At 34.1% G+C, this 25400-nt stretch overlaps 1 protein-coding gene and 1 non-coding gene across 6 annotated transcripts in view; both read left to right on the top strand.

Moving 5' to 3' along the window:
* Positions 1–25400, top strand: part of USP15 (ubiquitin specific peptidase 15) — a 123693-nt gene that overhangs the window by 85516 nt on the left and 12777 nt on the right. For 3 of the 5 annotated variants that reach the window (XM_043888365.1, XM_043888355.1, XM_043888373.1), the window contains 10 exons: positions 15581–15754; positions 17859–18017; positions 18096–18320; positions 22354–22437; positions 22528–22622; positions 22720–22911; positions 23794–23909; positions 24095–24367; positions 24765–24835; positions 25187–25302. In XM_043888365.1, the coding sequence (XP_043744300.1) occupies positions 15581–15754; positions 17859–18017; positions 18096–18320; positions 22354–22437; positions 22528–22622; positions 22720–22911; positions 23794–23909; positions 24095–24367; positions 24765–24835; positions 25187–25302 (1505 nt within the window). Of the gene's footprint in view, positions 1–9790; positions 9937–15580; positions 15755–17858; positions 18018–18095; positions 18321–22353; positions 22438–22527; positions 22623–22719; positions 22912–23793; positions 23910–24094; positions 24368–24764; positions 24836–25186; positions 25303–25400 lie in introns of those variants that run through there. The other 2 variants (XM_043888377.1, XM_043888386.1) reach the window with 2 other exon arrangements.
* On the top strand, positions 15961–16067 carry LOC122686556. Its single transcript, XR_006338829.1, has one exon. It is a non-coding gene; the product is annotated as a U6 spliceosomal RNA (small nuclear RNA).

Below are 25400 nucleotides of genomic sequence, written 5' to 3'. Positions count from 1 at the left end.
ACTACTAAAGCTATTATTTCTGTGTTGGAGTACTTGATATCTGTGAACAGAACTAAGTATAATGCTTTTCTGCACTTACCTTGAGCTTGCTTTTGCATTTATTGGAACAAATTCTTGGAAACACAGTTTAACATGAAACTTTCTAATTTTTATTCAAATTAACCAAACTTTTGGTTCAGTATGAACATAGTTTCTTTCAATCACAAAAACGAAACACCTCACCACAGAAAGATAAGAATTTTTTTAAATAGTTTAGGATTTTGAAGAAAATGATGGCTTGAGATAAACTGAGAATGTGGCTGATGAAAAATTCAAATCCTATTCTTAACGGCAGATTTTTACCCAAGCAATTAAACTCAATATATTTGAGCTCCTTCCATACTGCGTGCCAAAAATTACATGGCAAACTAGCATCAAAAATATGTTTAATCATCTTGTCAAATGGCAACTCAATCAGATCTTTCCATTTTGATAAAGGTAAAGAAATGGAAACAACCTTACTTATATTAGAACCATTCACTTTCTTATCACAGACGCCAGTGTTTTTACTTCTCCCTTGTTTGAACTAGGGAAAGGGAGAAGTGTTTCTTCCCTTTAGAAAAAGTAAGGGGACTGGGAAAAGAGAACCTTAATTGTCAGGCAGACTATTAGGGGAAAGAGTAGATATAGCATAATTCTGTAAGTATTTAGTTTTCATAACTGGGGCAGAAGCTGTATCTTTGATTGAATGCTTTGTACTGTGTAAGTTGGCTAATGGTGATTTCTAATCTTGAAAATATGCCTTTTGTAACCAGTGATCTTGTCTGTTCTTCACATTCTTCCAAATTAATATACACATTTCTCTAGTATTAATGCTTCTGTTTCTGTTAATATAACTTTTATGTTTTGTCGTATTCTAGAATACGAAATGACATGAGTACAGATTACAAGGGAAAGGCTTATTTCAAGGAGTTGTAGATAATAACGTCTGATTTTAATACAGAATTGTTTTACATTACACTCATGAGGTAGAATTACTTGGAATGCTGACATATAGTGGCAGTTACTAATATAATCAGACTGAATTATCTTGTATTTTAATAATTATTCAAAGTAAGAAAACATAAAAAATGTCAGTCTTTATAATGGTAACTACATTTTAGTAGTTACAATTTAGTAGTTACCAAAGTACCCTTCTTTGCATAGTAAAGAAGCAAGAAAAGAAAAAATGGTTTCAGATTTAGTTGTATTACCTAACAATCAAAAACAGTTAATTTCCTTGATATCAAAAGCTTTTTCCAAAATACATTTTTTTCCTTTATTAAAAATATGCATGTCACTCAACACATTATGATTGGAATATTCTAAAGTATATCAGGTTTATGTTCTGAATTTTATAAATTGGTATTATTAGTCACTGGAAAAATATAAGCTATTGGACAGATAGAGCCCTAGAAAGGAGAAAGCCATGCTAAATATATCTTAAAGGCTTTTTATCTTTTACCTGTTTGTCCTAATGTATGTATTTAAATTCTAGTCAGTTAATGTTATGCTGTATTAATTACAAGAGGCCCTCTCTATTAGATTTTTTTTCTTCTACTGGCACACTTAAGGTCATCTTTCTATTTCAGTTTGTGAGTAAAAATAGTTTGTGGTAATTCATGTTACCAGTGATCAACTTCATCAGTGTTTTTGCTTTGCCAATAATGGATGCTTAATTCATTTTTTTTTAAATACTATCTATATGGAAACTTTTGCTTAGTGTTACCAATCACTTCTTTACAATAATTCCTAAACTATACTTGGCGAGTGAGTTGGTTACTAAAAACCATTGCCTTAATTAGTAATAGTATTTAAAATAGATTACTAATTCTCATAAACTCATATTGAAATATTAAGAGCCCAGTAGTGAACCTACAACCTCTGATAGTAACAGTACCCTTCTTTGCCTAGTAAAGGTGGTTTTTCCTATCATTGTCACATTCTTACTTTTCCCTTCGTAGAGACCTTTGAGTTAGGGCATCTGATATCCTTATTTCACTGAAGAGGAAATTGAGACAAGGAAAGTTTAAGTAACTTGTCATTCACTAAGACAAGTTAATGAATGAGTTAAAACTGGCTGACATTAGGATGTCTATTTTAATTCAGACATCCTGAGATAATGTATATTTCATAGTTATACTAGTCAACTTGTAAGAAGTGCTTTTAAAATCTTATATTTTATTGTGGTTGCATATACATAGCAACATTTACCATTTCAACTATCTTTAAGTGTACAGTTCAGTGGTATTAAATATATTCACATTGTTGTGCATCCATTAAAAATGTTTTTATGTTTATGCAAAATATATGGTCCCCATAATACAAAATGTTTCCATTTGGTAGTATTACTATTTTATGATTCAGACACTTTCCCTGGGAGATTATATTTGATGGTGTGTTTGAAATAATTTAAGAACTCCTTTTAGAATTGCTTTCATTCTTCTGAATATCACTGATGGATATTTCTCTTCCTTTGATGATAAAATTGATTTTCCAAAATGTTATTCAGAGCTTTATCTCCAGAATATTGTAGGGGATCAAGCTGTATAATTTTTTTCAAATAATAAGTGTTAAGTTATCCATTCATTGGAGAAGAAAATGGCAACCCACTCCAGTATTCTTGCCTGGAGAATCCCATGGACAGAGGAGCCTGGTGGGCTGTACTCCATGGGGCCGCAAAGAGTCAGGCACGACTGAAGCGGCTTAGCACGTCCATTCGTTTACTCAGCAAATATTCACCGAAGGCCCACTGAGGGCCTTTCGCTCTGGGAGACACTGACTGTGCTGTGCGAGCAAAGCGTACGGATTCCGTGAACCGTAGTCTGGTGGGGGAGCGTGATCATCGCTCAGCCGTGTCTGACTCCTTGTGGTCCCGTGGGCTGTAGCCCACCAGGCTCCTCTATCCGTGGGACTCTGCAGGCAGTAATGCTGGAGTGGGGAGCCGTTTCCTTCTCCAGGAGATCTTCCCAACCCAGGGATCAAATCTAGGTCTTCTGCATTGCGGGCAGCTTCTTTACTGTCTGAGCCACTGGGGCAGCCCTAGTCTAGTAGAGTATAAACATTAAATTGTGAGTGTGCTAAGCATCATAAAGAGAAAAAATCATGGAAGGACAATGAGTATAATAAGACCTGGGAGAGCCTCTGATTTATACTGGAATACACGCTCCCCGGAAGTAACGTTTGAACGGTGACCAAAAAATAGGTGTTAGTTAGGCAATTGAGAATTGAAGTCAGACAGAGCAACAACAGCATGTGCAAAGCCCCTAAGGCATGCAGGTTTGAGGAACCAAAGATGAGTAACCCGTGGGATAATATTTAAAATGGGGAGGGGGCGGGGGGGATAAAATGAGTTCAAAGAAATAGGCAAAGACCAGATCATGTAGGGGGAATTTGGATTTTAATGCATTATAAAGGCATTAAAGGTTCCAGGCAGCTATCATCTCATCTGGTTTACTGTAGTTATCTTTTAACTGATTTCTCTGCTTATACCCTTAGCCCCTATGATTCATCCTCAAAAATAAACTTTCAGAGAGATGCTTTTGAACTTAAAGCAGGGGCTTTCCTGGTGTCCAATGGCTAGGACGCCATGCCCCCAATGCATGGGGCCTGGAATCATTCCCACATGCCACAACTAAGACCCAGCGCAGCCAAATAAATAGATTTTTTTTTTTTAATTAAAGCATTTCCTGTTATTCCTTCTTCATGTCACTAAATGCCTTCTCATTTCACCAAGCAAAAGCTACAGTTCTTAAAAGAGACTATAAGACTCTGTATGATGTGGCTCCTGCTATCTTATTTTCTACGACTTTCCTCCATGCTCCCTCTGCTCCCTCCTCACTTAGCCTCCCCACCCCCCACATTTCACAAATGTTCCTGCCTTGGGGTGTCTACACTTATATGAGTCAGATGTTTCCCTCTTCACTCTGTATACAGTGGTAACTGCCCTTCCCATTGCATGACCACCTGATATTTGCTATATATATATATTTGAGTTTTTTTGTCTGTTGGCCTCTCCCTACTCCCAATTCGTGCTCCATGAGCATGGGGACTTTGTTTTAGTCACTGCTATAGCCCTATTACCTCAAACAGTGTCTGGCATGTAGCTGGCATTCAAATTAATGAAAAGTAAACGAAATCACAAGTGTGTGTCTGACTTCTGGCTTGTGCATCATAATGATAACATAATGATAACAGTGGGAGGAGAGACACGGGAGGTAGGTTTGGAGTAAGGAGAAGATTATGAGTCAATTTTAGGCATATGCAGTTTGTCCTGCCCATGAAACATCCAAGTGGATATATCATAGACAGATAGATGTTCTAAGAGTATGGAATACAGACCACAGGCTTAGGCTGGAAATAAAAATGTGGCTGTTTGTAGTTGGTTTTAAAATCAGGGAAATGATTGCATCTGTAAAGAGAGGGCATCTGTGAAAAAGAGATTCCAGGACTAAGACTTACAGTTTAACATGTGAGTAGGGGAAAGACTGCTGTTGCAACAAGAGAAAAGAAGGGGATTACAGATTCAAGTAGTTTCTAGATTTTGTGATGACTTCCAAAAGAATGAGGCCTTGTTACAAGCTAAGAGTGCACGAGTAAGATTGCTCAGCAGTGCTGAGATCTCACTTGAGATCGAGGACCGCCAGTTTAGAATGATATAGATTTATTCACTTAAAGTTCTCTGGAACAGTGTTTAGCTACATAGTGCATAAAATAGATGGCTGGGCTCATACAATAAGACAATTGGGTTCATCTCGAGTTGAAAGAAAAAGGGGTCAAAGAAATTAAGAGCAGCTAGGCTAGTCTTCTTGTTTTGGGTGGCTAATGTATTTAGCTAATCCAATAAACATACATTGAGACTTACTCTGTGCCAAGCATTGTTCTAGACATTGGTAATACAGAGTTGGAAAACAGTGCCTATCTTCTAGAATTTCATTCTAGTGAATAAGATAAACATGTAAATAAATAAGATAATATGTGATATAGAAAGCATGAGAGCCAAGTATTTGAGAAGCAAAGAGATCTATTGGGAAATAAGTGAGGCTTCACTAAGGAGGTGACAGTTGAATTGAGTCTTGATTTCATTTGTTGAGTACATTATTCACTAAGACTTATGTTTGGTTAACCTGGTGATAAAAATAGCAATGACATACCAGAGGTACAACTGTAACATTATAGCTCATACTTGTTCACATGAGCACCTTTTTTTTATCATAGAAATCCCTACATCAGAAATCTTATTTTACCATAGCAAAAAACACATTGCTCATACACTCAATAAACATATTGATACCTCCTGGATGCTATATAGGTAACAGTGCTTTCTCATACATCTCTCATCTCTAAGAAGAGAAGTACCTAAAATATTTTGAGCAGTGACAGTATCAGTGAAACAAACATATAGTCTCCTAAAGTAATTGCATCAAAGATGACATTCATTTGAGTTTGAAGGGTTTACTGGAAAATCACTGTTTGCTTAATAATCAGGTCTCATATGTAATTAAAGATCTCTGTTCATTTAGACAGATTTTGCTTTGAATATAAACTAAGTCATTGGCTGACACACATATACAAAACAGTATGCATACACATGCATATTATGCATATATGAATGAATACATATATTTTTAAATAGATTTTGTATAAAATTAAGGTATTTTGTGTAAATTCTTCAGTAATTACCCAGGGCTTTTTTAAGCATCATGTACCTTGCTCAAGAGAAAGCTTTCAGTAACTGTTCTTAAAAGAAATTAAAAACAAGTTCTTGACCAGAATGTTACTGTTCATAAGGAGATTCCTAATATTAATATTTACTTTATGATTCCTCTTATATTCATTGAATATCATATCAAAGTATCTATATCATCATAATTATACTACCATCTTCCTAAGACCTTTCTTACCTTCCCTGAAACTTATTTCATTAATCATTTCTTGTTTGTTGTATACCTTTAACCTCACCTCTTCACTGTCTTCCTTTCAGCATATGTACATGGTCAAGTCTTTTTTAAAAAAATGAGGTAGGAGGAAGACAGAGTACCCTTGACCTTGAAAAGCATGATCTGTGCTTTCTCCCTACTTTCTCATATTCCATTCAGTAATCCTCATGACTGCAGCATAGCACAGTAGGTAAAAGCTTGGATTTTGCAGTTTGACGGCTTCAAATCCTAGTACTATAACTTTTCAAGTTGTATGATCCTGGATAAGAAACTTTTTAATTTTATCTGTTACATGGAGATAAAATCCTTAAGAAGTACTTGGCACATAACAAGCATTGTGTAAGTATCAACTGCTGCTGTATCATCACTGTGACCATTATACCACTCCACAGAAATCATATTTGCTAAGGTCATTCTTGACTGCCTGTTTCACTAGGCTCTTTGTAGCCCCTTTAGTTGACAGCTTATAACTGACAAATCCCAAAGCTGTCTCCACCACAGTTCTCCCTCTTGAGTTTTCCTCCAAAATGTAACTGTTAGATGGACATCCCTGCCTAAATACTATTACAGATAACTCAAACTCTGCATGTCTGTGACTGAACATATTTCCTAGAAGCTTAGTGCTTTTATTTAGTATACTACCTTATAGGTGCAATCATTGACCCAAGTCAAAACCTGACTTACCACAGGATCTGTTGATTCGACTGTTCTTAAATATCACTTGTATCTATCCTTTTCTGTCCTGCCAGTACAGTATTTTAACACTTGATTATCTTTTAAATGAACTGTTGAAAAATACATCTAACTCATTTCTTTGTTCCTAACTCATCTTTTTGTTCATCATTTATCCTCTTCCAGTTCATTTAGTGTCACATTTAGTACAAAGCGTCATTGTTTTTAAATGCAAATACCTCCTTGCTTAAAACTCATTTCGTATCACCTAAAGGATAAAATCCAAATTGGACCCTACCTAGCTCCTTAACTAAAAGTTAAGACTCTCATAATTTATTAAGTCTGAGGTCTCTTTATATTTAATGTTGCCTCTTTCCTAGTTGCCTTTCACACACCCACATATGTGCTCATGGACACCCACACGCACATGCACACACACCTCTTTTCCTCTGTCTCTTCTGAACAGATAACTACTATGCAGTGAGAATCATGCAGTTAGAGACTGTCTTTGGTTTTCTTTTATATCCCCAATGTTTGATATGATGGCAGATAATAGTTCAGTACATTAGAATAGTGTTTCTCACAGTGTTTGGATGAGACTGTGCTGGTCAGCAATAAAATAACTGTACAAATTAAGCATAAGTGATCCAAAACTTTTACAGTAGTTAGGGTAATTTCTATTAAATCTAATAATTTAAAGATGGGGCTTTGTTTTCCGTATGTTGTTTCTTATTTCATTTTTCTGGTGGTTCATTTTTATTTTATAAAAAACTTTATAAAGTATCAGTCTATGACAGCTTGAAAATTTTAAAAAATATTAGTCCTTCCACATAGATGGTTTGAAAAACACTGAGTTAGGAAAATTTATCTGAAATATTTGCTTCACCTGTACCACATTAATGGTATTTCTGAAGCTACATGTCAAAGAGCACAATAATTTTTAAAACAATTATAACATGTAATATATATGTATATATGTAGTTCTCACAAAGACCTGCCAATGTAACCAGTTTGATAGCACTTGAATTGGGCTGCCATGTTAATCACTTGGCAGAACATACCCTCACTACTGTGCAAATTGTTTCTTTAATGATTCCACAGTGAATGATATGAAAACATCATTTTAGAACATTATATCTATATTTCTGAAGACTCTTAAAATAATGATCTTCTGTTCTTAATATTTGTTGAGTGATTAATCAAGTAAATTTAAAGTTCTTTTTTATTATGAAAATAGAAACCTTCATAGTTCATGTTATCACATAGTTCTTAAACTTCTGTTTCAACTCAGCTTAAATATTGTCATATGTGCCTACTGCCATAAAACGATACAGAGAAGTATATGACTTGGTGGTTCTCTTAAAGAATGTAGCAAGTCAGTGAAGCTTTTTAAAAAAATTCTGCTATCCCTTTCTGTATGTGCCTAGATCTAAAAGATGAATGGCTCACACAATTCTTAATGTTCATTTGTTCAAAAATGTTTCTTAACTGAATATTGTTTGTGAAGGACTGAACACACACAAAATTATAAAAGTTTGTTTCTTCTTAAAAGCTTTGAAAGTCTCCTTGCTAAAAATGTTGACATTAATTTTATTGTGAGCCAGTTCTGAATTATTAAAATAGAGTAGGAGATCAGCTACTAAACATTAAAATTGAGTTCGTAAGCTTTAGTTCTCTAAAATACAACTTGCACTAACATTCACTAATGTTATTAGAATCATTTAGCTTTAGAATGCTTTCAGTAAACTGAATATCTAAACATAGAATCATTCAACATATAACCTGTTACTAAAAAACAATTTTTTTACAATTGCTGTTGCAGTCCAGTAGTTTTAAAACATCATGCAACTACTTGAAGCTTGTAGCATCCTTATTGATGTAATCGTTATCCCAAAAGCTTTGAAATACATCTCTGTGGTATCTTCTATCCAGTGGATCTTCTATCCAGTTGCTACTTTTAGCTTTTAATATGAAAAATCACTAGTCTTATATAATCATGCTTTTTTAAGCATGACAGTTCTAGTTACAGGAGATACTCACTGCAAGTAGCAGTGTGCTCTTTTTGACAGAATTCTTCTTTCTCAGTCCTATAGGTGAGGGGGAAGAGGCATTGACATTTCTTTGCTAGCAAAAGGTTTCCCATTAGTTGTCATACTTCCTAAGTTTTCATTAAAATTCTTATTAAATTCAAGTAGTGTGTGAAAAATAGATTCCATAGAATTTGAAGAAAATGCTGATAGCAGAGATTTTAAATGAAGTTTAATTTTTTCATGTCCTAAGCATAGTGGCCAGACTAATGGTAAATGTTAAAATGTTAGAATATTTTGTCTAATTAAAAATGCTGCCTTTAAAATTGCTTTATGTAAAATTCTAATATTTTAAGTAGAGTGTATGCCAATTCTCTCTTCACTAAGTAGGTGGGAGAGGGGAAAAAAATACTTAGTTTTTTAAAACTAAAATGAAAATTATATCCACTTGTATTTTACATACACAAATTTGTTCTTTAAAGAAAACTTGGAGAATGGAAATGTAAAGCAAAACATGGCTTTAGTTGTATTTGTTTCCCCAGAATATATAGAGAAACTTCAGAATTGATCCCTCAAATATAATGCGATTTTCCTTTTCTAAGGAGAAAAATAACAAAAACATGAAGTGTCTTAAAAATATCTCATTTTTCAAATCTCCATGGTGAAGGGGCAGGCTTATATTTGTAGTTCTTCATTGTGAAAGTCTACATCATACTTTTTTGTCTTATCCACTACTTTAGTACATAATTAGAGCCAGCATCCCAGTTTTAATAGAATGCTTTGGAGTTATGCAGTACCTTTTTAGGATGTTTATACTGTTGTCATGACAAAAAAAACCAATCTGACAAATCTGAAAATTCTTGATCCATCTAATCTTAAAATCCAGAAAAATTTATTGGGGGGTATTCTAATATTACTTTAACCATGGATTACTTTAGGTTTTATTTTTTAAATCATAAGAAAATAATTTCCATTTTAGATTGGGTTTTTATATTTAGCATTGGTTAGTTTGAAAGTGTAGCTACTTGAAGAGTTGTGAGTGGCATTACATTTTGATCAGTTACAGAATGAGTTACACAATTCTCAAAGGCTTTAGGTAATCAAAAATTAAGTTTGTTTTCTTTCCTGTTCTAGTTACCGGTTTACTAAAATAGTGAGCATACATGATCACTTGAAAATTGGGCTTCTGGAGCACCTGAACAGAAAGGGAGTGGTTCATATTCAGCATTACAAAAGACAGCCTTCTCTTTTTGAAGGGGATTACTTTGACTATTTTCCAGGTACTGGGGAAATTCCAGATTCATTACAAGTTATTGGGATGGCTATTAATTATTCATTTCCTAAAATATGTTGATTATAGACTTGAGATTTGGTTATATAGTAGAACTTTATATCACTTGGTCAGTTTTTTTAAAAACTGGAAGATTGTAGTGAAATACAAAATTGAGACTCTTACATGAGACACTTTTTCAGAGAATTCTAGAAACATCAGTCTTACTGATCAGAACATTAATGGAAGAACTTATTGACAGTAATATAAGAACAATAGGATTTTTGCATGTGTGTTTAAGGAAAAGTTATTTTAAAAAAGCATTGTAGTCTTTCCAAGAAATTTAAATAATTAGAGAAAATCAGACTTCACATAATACACCAATTATAGCCTGTTGGGTTAAAGGTGGAAATGTATAACCAGAGAGTTTTTCATAGATAATTAATACTTTTTAAAATAGTTGAATACTATGTGCATTTTTAAAAAAAGAGTTCTTCATGGTGACAGTGGTTAAAAGTCTGTATACATTGACCCATATAGAATGTCCAGTAGATGAGATCTTTGATTATTTAGAATAATTCTCTGAAGAATTATTATGTCTAGTTCCAGGTTGATTTGAGGGAAAGAGTCTTTGTGAAAATATATTACCATATATTTTCCTTTCACATATCTTTTACTTATATGAATTTATCTTGATAGTTATTTTTTTGGAGTATTCATATTAGTTTCTTTTTCTTCATTAAGAAACCCTCTTTAGGCATAATTTGGACTTTTATTTTTTAACTTGTAGAGCTTTGAGTAGGTTATAGTTATATAGCAGGCTGCAGTTCAGATCTTAGTCAAGTGTTTTCCCACTGTTCTCAGTCTCTCTAAGGACTGCTTTACCATATAAGTTTTTGATTCGTTCATCACACCTTTATTACGGTATGTGCCAGGCATTGTGCTAGATGCTGAGTTACAAAAGCGAATAGGACATGGACTCTGCTCTCAGGATAAAGACAGTATAAGAGTTCAAGTTAATAGAATTAGTCCAGAAGAAGGAACATTAGTTTATCTTTGAGGTACTGAGATGTTGAGATGAGTTTTAAAGAATAAGTAGGAATTTCTTACAGGGGAAGAACATACTAAGGGAAAGTGTACATGCTAAGGCTCAGTCTTAATACTTTAAGAAATATACCATAAGATCCCTAATTCAAATTCACATGCAAGAATTCACGTTCTTAACATGCGATTTTGATTTTAAATGCATATGTGAGCACAAGTAGAGAAGTACAAAGCCACTTTGAGGAACAGATTTGCTCACAGAATGATTGGTTTGCACATAATACACCATTCTCATCATTCTTCCTCGACTAACATCTTTTCACAGTAGCTTGCATCCTGAACCTTCCAGTTAGACAGCTGCGAAGAGGCTGAGTCACACAGGTTAAATAAATGAATGCCAAAAGTCTACTACATACTAAATATGAAATTTTAGTATTCATATTACCATATACTAAATATGCAATTTAGTTTTTAATACTTAGATCCTCAAATGCTTTTGTCAGTTTTGCACACTATTAACTTGCCTAGGGATCATAAAAAGTTTAAATGAGTATTTAGCCTAGTTAACAAGTGCATTTGCCTGTTAATTAATGTAGGTTTTTCTACTTTTTCTCTTTTGCATCAAGAATTGAAACTACCCCTGGAGAAGGAAATGGCAACCCACTCCAGTATTCTTGCCTGGAAAATTCCGTGGACAGAGGAGCCTGGCAGGCTGCAGTCTGTGGGGTCACACAGCTGAGCACGCACACGTGAGGGGGGGTGGAGGGAGATGGGTTGGTAGCAGTTAACAGAGGTAGGACTGAAAAAAAGAATTGAAACTACTAATACAGAATCTTTTTCTTCAGTCTGATTATTGCTTCATTTTTAAAATGGTATTTGGCAAAATTCTATGCAATATTAGGACTGATTCTGGATACAATTATAATACAAACAAAATGTGGCTTAAGATATGTGTTTTATGATTAGTCACATTACTTCATATTTGGACCTCGTATTTTGATGTGAATTTGTAAGAGCTAGTTCTTAAACTATGGAAGTATTGGCATTTAGTCAGTGTCAAGCTGTTGAAATCAAATGAATTTAATAGAGGTGAAGCTCAGCATGTCATATGACTAGTAGAAAGTCAGAAAAACTCATAAATGTCCATAAAAATAACATGCTAATATTGTTTATATAATCATTTTTTGTTTTTATGATACATTCATATATAGTCTCAGGGTTTGTGGGTTTTTTTTTTAATTCTTAGTTCTTTATAAACTGAGAATTTATAAGAAAAATGATGTACGTTATGGATGAAGGTTTTGCGGGTGGTTGTTGTTTTCTCCAGTTCAGAAAGTATTGAGAATAAGAGATACATCCACATAGGCACAACATATGTTGTATGATTTCTAGTCTATATTATGTTGTTGGAGTAAAGTATCTTATGAGTTAATAAGGACATTTTCTGTGTCTACATATATAGGAATTCATATCCCTAGAAAAGGAATTATCTTGGAACACTTCCAAACAGATAGGAAAGTGGTGTTTTTTATATTAGAAGAATCTTTGAGAGATATACTTTAGAACTAGTAATAATAGTTTTTATTACTGTATTAATGAAATTTATCTTATATTCTTTAAAATATTGTACTTAATGGAAGCCAGTCCAATATCGAATTTTCTGGTAATTGTCAAAGGTGTTTATGTTTCCGAGAAAGCCTCATGATAAAAGATTGAGTAATGAGTTGCATAAATTACAAATCAATTGTATTATGAACAAATTTAAGAAATAGGCTTCTTTTCTTCTGCCAGAGCGATAGCATTGAATACTGATATCACCTGGAACATGAAAATATTTTAGCTCTTTGAGTTCTTTTCCAATTGGACCTTGAAATTGATACCAAAAGAGAACTTTTAATATATAACTGGTTTTTGTATTATTTCAAGAATATAATGACTCCATTATTTTCACAGTGAGTGAGAAAAGAATGGTATTTTCAAGAGGTGGAAGAAAAGTCTGATACCGGTTTTTAAAATATTATGGACTGTGTCTTAGAAAAATTGAATATCTGTGTTTGTATGTATTTGTACAAATTTTTAGAAAAATTAAGGTCGTGAGTTCCTGGAAACATTACCTTTAACAAATAAGATACTTTGGGGGACTATTTAGGACTTAATAGTTCACATTTAAAAATAAGGTTTATCTCAGGATACACAGGTTATGTGCCTATGGCTGATTCATGTATGGCAGAAGCTGACACAATGTTGTAGTTATCCTCTAATTTTTAAAAAAATGTAAAAATAAATTTTTAATAAATATATTGCTTATGATATCTTAACAGGAAATACAGGCAATTATTTACTGAAACCACTGTGTTTTGTTGTTTAGTTTGTTATCAGTTAATTATAATCAATTTCAAACTGGCATGAGTCACTATGAAAATAAGCAGTGTTCCCTTTAAAAATCCAAGTAGAGACCTGTTACAAAGCAGATGGTAGATTAAATGAAAGTCAAAAAGGGGCCAGGGAGTTTTTAATAGGTGCTGTCTTTTTGAATTTGAAATTTTAATCTGAAATTGCTATTAAAGGATTTGTAGCAAGGAAGTGACATAATCAAGTCTTAAATTTTAGTGACAAATTTTAGAAAGATCACTATGGATGGAAAACTAAAAATTTTTCAATTATAGTTGGCAGCTCTTTGCAAGATAAGGATAACTATGAATAATTAAGTAAAAGCAAAGTGCAAGAATTATTCATGTTTGCACAACTTGATTTCTTTGAAGTGTTTGGTAAAACATTAGCTTCTTTATATAATTGTTGCACACAGTAGTAGAATATTATACATTCTTAGTATAACCCTGAGCTGATAAAATATAAGGATTTGAAAATAATTTTTAATTGTTGTAAGTGCTATCTTACTTCCACTTTGCTTCATTGACAATTTAGTGTTGGCCCCGTTTGTCCTCCATCAGATGCTACTACTGAGTGATGGCATTTATGCCCTGTGTAGTCATGGTATATTCTAGGTTGCTGGCCCCTACCTCCAAGCTGGGTATAAAACCAATATATATTATAAAAAGAAAATGAAACTGAGAAAGCCTGTAAGATTACAGAAGTTTGAGATGTAAAAGGAGTTAAGAGCAAAAGTACGAAAAAAAAAAATCCTTCCCTGATTGCATCTTACACTGTAGCCTGCCTCTTTTCTACATAAAATTTTTTACTGTTGAAAATGACATGTAAGTAACAACCTCTGTAGCCCACCTCAAACAATTTTTGACTGTTGATATTGTTTTCACTGTCTAAAATAGTGTAATAACAAGTTCCATATTATAAAGAGTTCTCCCTCTTATCTTGAGGTTGGGGCCAGACTACCAGTTTGCACAGTATTATTTTTATTAGAAAATTCCAAATTAGATATCATGGTTACATGAGTAGACAGAAATTGATTTTTAATTGAAAACACAAAATATAACACAATGATTTATTTTTAAGATTGAATGTGCTTAAGTTTTAGCCAACAGTATATGACATATAGTTTATAACATCCGGGTTATCAGCATAAACTCAGCAGGCTTAATTTTTCATAGTTACCAAGACTGTTTAACTTAGTTCTTATGAGTTGTAAGCAAGCTTTGAAAAACTTTTATTTCCATTAATATAAATTCTGAACTCTACTATGAATGGGTTTCTACTACTTTACATGCAAACAGCTAACTTCACTTAAAGCATTTTGTCACTGTACTCCAAAACAAATATCTTCCTGCAGCCAAAAAGTTACCTCTATGACTGTATGTCTGTGTCAGTCTTTATATATTCTACTTAATGGCTCTAGACATCTAATTGATAAAGTAATATTGGGTTCAAAATGAAGTCACATTATATAGCATTATCAACTTAAAATTATTTTAGCTTGAGATAAAATATTGTGGGAAAACTGTACTTCCACTGTCTGTTTTATTTTAGATCCTAAATTGTTCAAAATGGAACAGAGCTGGAGAATTAACTTATTCATAATTTTAATCATGCCATAAAGTAAAATTGGGTTGTTGTATTATTAAATAAGAGCTGGAGGAAGTAAGAACACTGTTGGCCAGAGTTCACATAATAGAAGTTTGTTTTCTCAGGCTCAGCTGATCTGTACTGTCCCTTCTAGAAAATGTTTGACCCAAAAGGAAAACTTAGAAGGCTACTCTTTCATGATGATGAACTGACAATGGAAGCAGTAAATACCTCTTTAAAGTGCATTTCTTGCTTGTGCTCCATCTCAATTTTTAGCTCCTACGCAGGCTAATTGGCAAATGCCTGGGATGGTTAGACAATCCATAATTTCTGCCAGGAAAAAAACTCTGAACTTTGCTCCCAGTTAACCAGTAGTTTGCTGTGGTTAAAATTAATATAGGTTTTGCAGCAACAAATATTAGCATTTTCATTTACTATAAATAATTGACTTGAAATTTGGGAAATGAATAGTTGAGTACATCATTTGAATGTTTATTTGATCAGTTATTTATTAGTGCAAGAGGCCATCAATGTAAATTTATATATATATATATAAAATCACTTTGTTTCTGCATTGTAATGTTTAATATATATGGTTTCTTTTACTTGAAAATATATTTTATTTTTTGCAGTGTTTGAGCAATACACCTCCACTTACTGAATATTTCCTGAATGATAAGTATCAAGAAGAACTGAATTTTGACAATCCCTTAGGAATGAGAGGTGAAATAGCTAAATCTTATGCTGAATTGATCAAGCAAATGTGGTCTGGAAAGTTCAGCTATGTCACACCAAGAGCCTTTAAGGTTAGTATCTTAAATACATTTTCATCAAGGCCTTTTCACCCCCAAGAGGACAGAAGTCTCGGGGAAAAGAGCAAAGAATCATAGCTATTACAATGGTTGGTGGCCCTCCAGAGGGACTCAGCATATAAATAGATATGCAGCAAATAAAGTATTAAATTTTCAGGGTGGGGTACAGAATAGATAATTAGTTTAAAATGTCCGAAAAGGTGCTCGATTCGGCAGCACATATACTAAAATTGGAATGATACAGAGAAGATTAGCGTGGCCCCTGTGCAAGGATGACACGCAAATTCGTGAGGCGTTCCATATTTTTAGACGAATGGATAAGAAAGCTGTGGTACATATATACAATGGAATATTACTCAGCCATTAAAAAGAATTCATTTGAATCAGTTCTAATGAGGTGGATGAAACTGGAGCCCATTATACAGAGTGAAGTAAGCCAGAAAGAAAAACACCAAACGCATATATATGGAATTTAGAAAGATGGTAACGATAACCCTATATGCAAGACAGAAAAAGAGACACAGATGTATAGAATAGACTTTTGGACTCTACGGGAGAAGGCGAGGGTGGGATGATCTGAGAGAACAGCATCGAAACATGTATATTACGAAGTGTGAAACAGATCGCCAGTCCAGGTTGGATGCATGAGACAAGTGCTTGGGGCTGGTGCACTGGGATGACCCAGAGGGATGGGATGGGGAGGGAGGTGGGAGGGGAGGTTCAGGATGGGGAACACATGTAACTCCATGGCTGATTCATGTCAATGTATGGCAAAAACCACTACAATATTGAAAAGTAATTAGCCTCCAACTAATAAAAATAATTGGGGGAAAAAATATCCAAAAAAAGTTCTGGGAGATGGTAAAGGAAATAAATAAAAGTTGAGAAATACAGGTATGGTTCAAAATGACGACAGACAGACAGCAGATTGCTTTAGAATGTAGCATATCTCTAAGAAACCCAAGTAAATATTTTCTACAAATGTAAAGACTAAATTTGAGCAAGTCATTAAGCTCTGAGAACTCTTATTTTGAGAGTCATAAGTTTGAAAAATTACTGAAATTAGTCTGCAAAGCAAACACTAAATATTGAGTATGGTGATGGTGGTAGATTAGTCACTAAGTCGTGTCTGACTCTTGCGACCCCATGGACTGTACCCTGCCAGGCTCCTCTGTCCATGGGATTCTCCAGGCAAGAATACTGGATTGGGTTGCCATTTCCTCCTCCAGGAGCTCTTCCCAGCAGTTTTCAATCACTTTTTATACAACTTAAATGATTTTCTTATAGGAAATCGACTGGGCAACATTTTATTAACTGTATGCTAGCTCTTTAAAAATAAATAGCAACAAAGCAGAAAAACTCCTGCATTTGTTCCTTAACTTTCCAAACTTTGGACCAGCTGGTTTAGACAAATCATTCCTCAGCCTTTATCCATAATTCCAGTTATTTTCATTTTACGAGATGTTCTCATTTAAACTTACATTGTAAATAGGTCCTTGAAACCTGACTTTTTTCTTTCACATTTCTTTTCAGTCTCATCAAAAAAATACTTAGCACTGCAGTGGCTAGAAAAATTATATATGAGCATGAATATTCCTTTTGTCTCTACGAGATTTATCCTCTTTAAACACAGGAGCTGAATGAGAGCACTGTAGTTTTGAAGTGACCCAAAAATATTACTAAATTTTAAGTCTGTGTGTGTGTGTGAGCTCAGTCATATTCGACGCTTTGCGACCCCATGGACTGTAGCCCACCAAGCTTCCTCTGTTCATGGAATTGCTTCCACTAAGAGCAAATCTTTAGTGTTTCCCAGTTCTTTGTACAAAACTGCAATGTTTTCTCATTGTTCTTTCCTCAGGTCAATAGTTCTTTTCTATTTTACAGAATAGTTATCATTATTAAAATATTTTTAGATATGTATTTATGTGTATTTATCCATATGTAATTTTCGTATCTGCAAATTACTGGAAAAGTGCCACAGGTTGATTTCAGGATTACAAATAAATTTTAGCAAGTAGATGAATTCACAAATACGGAATATCGACTATATATTTTTTAAGTCCCTAGAACTGATTTTATAGTTTTGCTTTTCTTACAGACACAGGTAGGACGTTTTGCACCTCAGTTCTCTGGATACCAGCAGCAGGACTGTCAAGAACTATTAGCTTTCCTATTAGATGGACTACATGAGGATTTGAATAGAATTAGGAAAAAACCATATATACAATTAAAAGATGCTGATGGAAGACCAGATAAGGTAAATTTAACCATGTTATTGTCACATTATTACAATACTGTGATATCTCTGTGTAATATGTGTCTGTTTTCCTTATAGGTAGTTGCTGAAGAAGCCTGGGAAAACCATTTAAAAAGAAATGATTCTATCATAGTAGATATATTTCATGGCCTTTTTAAATCAACTTTAGTTTGTCCCGAATGTGCTAAGATTTCAGTAACATTTGATCCTTTTTGTTACTTGACACTTCCATTGCCCATGAAGAAGGAACGTACCTTGGAAGTTTATTTAGTTAGAATGGATCCACTTACCAAACCTATGCAGGTAAGTAATGATTCTTTTCTTTGCATTTGTTATTTTTATGAAAAATTAGTGCTGAGTCCTTATGCCTTAAGTACAATTCAGTGATAAACTTTTTTGTGTAAGAGATTTTTATACACTGAATACTTTCAAAATTAGTACAACTCGTCATGTAAAAAGCAAAATTTTCAAAGGCATTTTCTTATCAAAGAAAAAATGAAAGGTGGTTTGATTTTACAATATTGTTAGGAATATTAGCTTACAAAGATTAATAATATAGTATTATTTATCCAGTTTTCCAAATGGAACTTTCTTTAATGTTCATTGTAGTTTTCTTCCTACTGGGTATTGGAAGTGGGTCTAATATTTGCTGTACATTTTGATTTATGATAGGATAAGATAATGGTATATTTTAAATACTTGTAATATTTAAGCATTTTAAGAACTTGGAAGAGAAGTGGAAATTTAGTTAGGGTAAAAATACTTGCTTCAGTAATGCTCTGATCTCTTAATAGTTTGGTTAGTCTACACAAGAATAGAACTTTATTCTCTGCAAGAGCCCTGTGGTAGACTTTAATATCTATTGTCTGCCTGATTCCATTCCCTATTGTTATAATTGGGTTGTTTTACATTTTATGAAGCAAAGCACTACATATTTTCCCTTTCTTAATCAGTTAATCCTTTTCTGATATTTGACCTACCCTAATAAAATATTATAACACTTAACAAATTTTTTTATGACCTTTGGTTTATTTTAAATTTTGTCCCCTAGACCGTGAATTCTTCGAAGAAAAGAACTTTGGAAATCTTTTTATTCCCAACCCTCATGACTTAGAAGTGTTCAAAAATTTTATTCATTCAAATATGTATTGGGTACTTTCTGAGTATAAAGCTCTAGTAAACAAAGTAAACATAGTTCATCCTTTAAAAAATTGTTTACTAAAATCCTAGTATAGGTTCCAGCCAGAATTGCAGTTTATTAGAGTGTTGTATTAGTTATATTAGTCTGCTCAGGCCACCATAATGAAATACCATAGACTGAGTGACATAACAGAAATTTATTTTCCCGCAGTTCTTGAGGCCGGAAATGGAAGAATAGAGAACCAGCTTGGTGGTTTCTGATGCTGACTGTCTTCCTCACTTACAGATGCATGCCTCCTCAGATGCATCCTCACAGGGCGGGGGGATAGAAAGTGGGGACATAGGCTCTAGAGAAAAAGGAGTTAGCTTGGTTAGCCCATCTGATGAGTTTTCCCATCACTGAAGTTGATTTAAATTAAGAAGGTCGTTAGTAATTGCTTTGAATATGTATTATATATTGAACTCACATACTATGCAAGGTGCTGGATGTACAAAGGTATTTGTTGTCCTTCTTCTCAAGAAGTTTGTCATAACAGTGTGAAGAGTTCTCTGACAGGGCGCTCGAGGAGCATACAGAAGGAGTAACCTACCTGAACTGGCAGTGACGCCTGTGCTGAATCCTGAAGGATGGTTAGGATTTAAGCACGTGAAAATTGGGAATAAATACCAAGAGAGTGGCACACACAGAGAGAGGGTGAGGCAAAAGAGAGCAGGGCCCACTTCTGGAGCTACAGGTAGATGGTACGGTAGACAGAGGCTAGACCACAAAGAAGCTTGATGCCCTATCACAGAAAGCTTGGACTTCATCCTGAAGACTAAAGGAGCCGTTAAAGCTTACGAAGTAAAGCCATTGTGTGGCCAGATTTATGTTTCAGAAAGAACACTGGCTAGTGCAAAGATTGGATTGGAGAGGCTTAGATCAGATGTACTAAGATTAAGTTTTTTTATACTGATGAGATGACAGATGACAAGGGCTTGGACTCTTAAGCTAAGTATCAGGATGGCAGGCAGGTAGAAGAGCCAGTTGAATATAGGACTTGAAAGTATATTATGGGATTGGAAAACTGAGGAGAATGGTACTCTTTGTTTTACTGGAAGATACAGGAAGAAAGTTTTAAGAAGAAGCCTAATTTAGTATTGGATATGTTGAGTTAACATGACTTAAATTTGTGTTTTGTATTGGACAAATTGAGAATCATCAGGAAAATTGGGAGAAGTGTCAATAAGCATTGACTTTGTGTGTGTAGACTAGAGGAGAGAGCTCTGTGCTTGAGAGAGAAATTGGGTGGTGAGCTCTATGAAGATGGTAGGGAATGTCTTAGAAGGATGAGATCACCTAATTGATCATCTAAACCAGAACAATTTGAAAAATGAAAAGGGCCATATTAATAATTATTCCAGGACATCAGGTTAACCCAGGACTGGCCAAAGCAAACTGGGATATATTGTCACCTAATCTAAGGAGAGCATATAGAATCAAGAATGCTAAAGATAAAAGCGTGAACGATTACACTAGAGGGTTAGTTCTTCCCTCAAAAGAAGATTTGACCAAGGCATTAGAAAAGAATAAGATGTAGTAGTGTTGTAGGGAAAGGAAGATTTTGAAGGAGGCAGTGGTCAGCAGTCTTACTACAGAGAGATAATAAAATAAAGACCGATAAAGACTTGGTTAAATGGTAGTATTGACAGCCTTGATCACCGGTTAAAGAGGTGAGGACAAAAGCCAAGAGTGGATTAATAAGTGAATGGGAGATAAGTTAAAAGGCTATTTGTAAGCAGAAGAGAAAGGGAGATAATTGATGGAGAATTATTAAAAAGCAATGAGAGATGGTTTTGTTTTTTGAGACATTTCTGATTTTATAAGAGTTAAAAAGTAAAGTGAAAGTGTTAGTCGCTCAGTTGTGTCCAACTCTTCGCAGCCCCATGGACTGTATAGCCCACCAGACTCCTCTGTCCATGGAATTCTCCAGGCAAGAATACTGGAGTGGGTAGCCATTCCCTTCTCCAGGAAATCTTCCCATCCCAGGGATAGAACCTGGGTATCCTACATTTCAGGTGGATTTTTTACTGTCTGAGCCACCAAGATAAAATGAAATAAAGGATAATTGCTGAGTTTATGTTCTCGAGGAGTCAGAAGAGAATATATAGATGCCAGGGTTAGCCTTTTTTTTTTTTTTTTTTAATTGTTTCCATCTTTTTAAGTACTTGTAGAATGGGAAATAGCAACCCACTCCACTGTTCTTGCCTGGAGAATCCCAGGGACGGGGGAGCCTGGTGGGCTGCCCTCTATGGGGTCACAGAGTCAGACACGACTGAAGCAATTTAGCAGCAGCAGCAGCAGCAGTAGAATGGGAAGAGTATCAGCTGATTCTCTTTCCTTGTATCAAAAGAGACAGAGAAAAAGACTTTTTAGACTCAAGTTTACAGGGGAAACAGTAAGTTGGAGATTTTCCTATCACCTAGACTGTTTTCTCACTCAAATAGGTATTCCGCTGATAGTGAGAGGAGTAGTGGTGAAATAAGAAGCCTAAGAAGTGGTGACGATTTTAAATAGTTATTGAGAGAAATAAGAATAAGCAAATAAAGGAGACACAGAAGAATTCCTGGCTAGTGTTGAAGGATCAGTTGAGATTGGGCACTGTGAGTTTGTAGTACACCCAGTCTATAAAGTTGGGCAGTTTACTCCAGCATATCTAAACAACTCTAAGAACGTATAGCAAGATTAAAATTGAATAGCTGAAAAATAAAGGTAGTTAAAGTTTTTGCAATGAAATAGTTGAAGGGATGAATCATGGGGATGGAAGGGCATGGAGATAGTAAGGAGCCAGTGGAAAAAAGTGAGTTAAAAGGACTAGGTATATCAATGCAAGCCAAGAATAGGAAAGAATGGGTTTCCAGGAAAAGCAACTAGTGTTTAGACAGTTAAGAGTTTAAGGAAAAGGAGATGGCAAGGTCTGAGAAGTGAACCACAGTTAAATGCAAGTGTAGGCCTTTGAATTGAGCAGTGAAGGAATAATAAGGCTAAGATAAACTGTCCACGTGGACTTTGTCACCCAGGACAATGGCAAGATTGGAGACAGACACTGTGGGCCAGATGCCAAGTGAATGTGAGGAAGCAACCAGAAGGTTAGTCTAAACTAGTGAGTATTTTTTCCAAAGTAATAAAGTCATTGCAATTTTCTTTTTTGTTTTTTAGTACAAAGTGGTTGTCCCCAAAATTGGAAACATACTTGATCTTTGTACAGCACTGTCTCTCTTGTCAGGAGTACCTGCAGATAAGGTAGGATGTTTCTGGGTTTAAAGTATGTAAGCTGGAGTGTAGTTTTTCACTGTTGTAAACCCTGCTTAATAGAAATTTATTTCCTTTTAGATGATAGTTACTGATATATACAATCATAGATTTCACAGAATATTTGCAATGGATGAAAATCTTAGTAGTATTATGGAACGGGATGATATTTATGTGTAAGTATGAAATTCATTGCACAAATATTTCTTGAGAAAAAATTGAAAGGAAGTATCATAAAATTTTCAAAGTTTATAGTCAGTTTTATCCTTGCAGGTTTGAGATTAACATAAATAGGACAGAAGATACAGAGCATGTGATTATTCCTGTTTGCCTGAGAGAAAAATTTAGACACTCAAGTTACACCCACCATACTGGTTCTTCACTTTTTGGTCAGCCTTTTCTTATGGCTGTTCCACGAAACAATACTGAAGATAAACTCTATAATCTTTTGCTTGTGAGAATGTGGTAAGTGCCAAACAGTTCTATATTAACAAAATAAAATATTAACTAGCTAATAAAAGTAAACATGTAAGGTACTATCAGAATATAACTAGTCATCTATATTATCTTAGCTTTGTTTAGACAGGTAGCAGTGTAAGAAATCAAATTATAGGCTAATCCAGTTTCTTGATCATGTGAAACACTTCACTGAGATAATTTCAAATAGAGGAAGCATAAATTCTCTTAGTTGTTTTACACCAAAAGTTTATAGTTGGAAGAAAATAGTTTATCATGTATGCACTTTGAAATCATAGCAAACGTCTTATGCTTCATTTCTTTTTACACAGTGCTCATACTGATAACAAGAACTCATAATAATAAATAGTTTTATTTAAAAGGATAAGCTTTTATGGTTCTTTCTTTTGTAAGGCAACACCTTTTTGAATTGAACCTTGATTTGAATTAAAGTAATCAAGAATGACATTTACTCCCTTTCTTTTATCTGTTATAACTGACACATTTAGTATTCTTTCTTGCACACCTGTTTTAATCATTGTAGTCCAATAACCCATACATAAAGATCACATTACAATCTGTAAGTGATCTTAGCCATACTATATATATATCATCTAAATGAGGATCTTTAGAAAATAATTTTATGAAATTATTTTCCACAAACTTTTAACATGAAAGAGGAAGACGTTAAAATCCTAGAAGTAGCAAATTATTTTTTTTAAGACAGCCAAACACAGATGATTATGGTACCATACCTTGAGTCTGAATTTATCATTGAATCCACTAAATGATCATTGTTAAGTGCAATAAAAGTTTTGTTTTATTGAAAGAATGGAAAACTTTTATAAGTTTTTATCTTAATAGAACTGAACTTGTTTGATTTTATTTCAGCCGATACGTCAAAATATCTTCTGACACTGAAGACTCTGAAGGATCCCTGCACTGCTGTAAGGACCAAAACATTAACGGGAATGGCCCGAACGGCATCCATGAGGAAGGCTCACCGAGTAAGACTTGCGTATTACATTGTGAAATTTTCTCTGGGGTTAAACTGCTGCAGAGGGAAAGTAAGAGGATGAGGATTAAGGAACTTAACAATATCTGCAAGCCTGGGGGGGGGAAATGTTCATATCAATAAGTATTAATAATGTAGCATTGGTTTTGTATAAAGATTTCTACTATCTAATACTAGGTGAAATGGAAACAGATGAGCCAGATGATGAATCCAGCCAGGATCAAGAACTGCCCTCCGAGAATGAGAATAGTCAGTCTGAAGATTCAGTTGGAGGCGATAATGATTCTGAAAATGGATTATGTACTGAAGAGACTTGCAGAGGTCAACTCACGGGACACAAAAAGCGATTGTTTACATTCCAGTTCAACAACTTAGGCAATACTGATATCAACTACATCAAAGATGATACCAGGCATATAAGATTTGACGATAGGCAGCTTAGGTTAGATGGTAAGTATTTGTGGAAAATGACTTAAACACTAAATTTGACCAAAGTGTGTTGGGGATTTTGGTTTGTTTGTTTTTTGAGGTGAAACTTTGAAATTCAACACTGTCCTGAGAATTAACATTTACTTACCTATCTACATGTTTAAATGAAAAGTCTTCATTTCTAAGTATACTAAAACACGTCAATGTTTATTAAATGAAGATTGGACTTATGCTTAAGTTTTGTATCTTCTTTAAAATATTTTAATGGCTTGGAAACAGCAAAGTACCCTGATCACCTAGTACAGCAATCTCTATTCTGCTATATATCTTAAAATGTATTATTTTATATCTTAAAATATATTAACTCTTAATATCGCATATTAAATCTTAAAGAAAAAAAATATGTTTTCCACCTTAGAAAGGTCTTTTCTTGCTTTGGATTGGGATCCTGATTTGAAAAAAAGATATTTTGATGAAAATGCTGCTGAGGTAAGTCATTGCTCATTCCTTCTTTCTCTCTTCCATATTGATCACACTGTTTTGTTACACTCTTTTTCTTCTACCAAATATGTTTATTTTGCAATTTTAGAAGTGGTTATGTGTTAAAAGAGAAAAGGTTCATCTTGTTTGAACCTGCTGACTTGACTATTAAACTTTCTGATTGTCTATATAGGTGTGTATACAGAAAATGTTAGAAGTACTGTAAATCTCAGCTGAAATAAGCTTTTGATTTATTTGAGAACATTTAGGAGTTTTTCATGACTATTCATAGTAATATGATATCACTAAAATGAGTTTTGTTTCATTTGTTTTCTTAACTCAAGAAATACTTCTCTTTAGGATTTTGAAAAACATGAAAGTGTGGAATACAAACCTCCTAAAAAACCCTTTGTGAAATTAAAAGATTGCATTGAGCTTTTTACAACAAAAGAAAAGCTAGGTGCTGAAGATCCCTGGTAAGAGACAAAATTAAATAATTGTTTCTAATTATTTTTTAAGGATATATACTGAGGTATGTGCTACATCAAATTGAAAAAGTAATAGTTAAATTCCC

Source organism: Cervus elaphus, chromosome 3, assembly GCF_910594005.1.
Source record: "Cervus elaphus chromosome 3, mCerEla1.1, whole genome shotgun sequence".
Taxonomy (NCBI): domain Eukaryota; kingdom Metazoa; phylum Chordata; class Mammalia; order Artiodactyla; family Cervidae; genus Cervus; species Cervus elaphus.
Note: the sequence above shows the minus strand (reverse complement) of the source record. Positions and strands in the feature narration are given on the sequence as shown.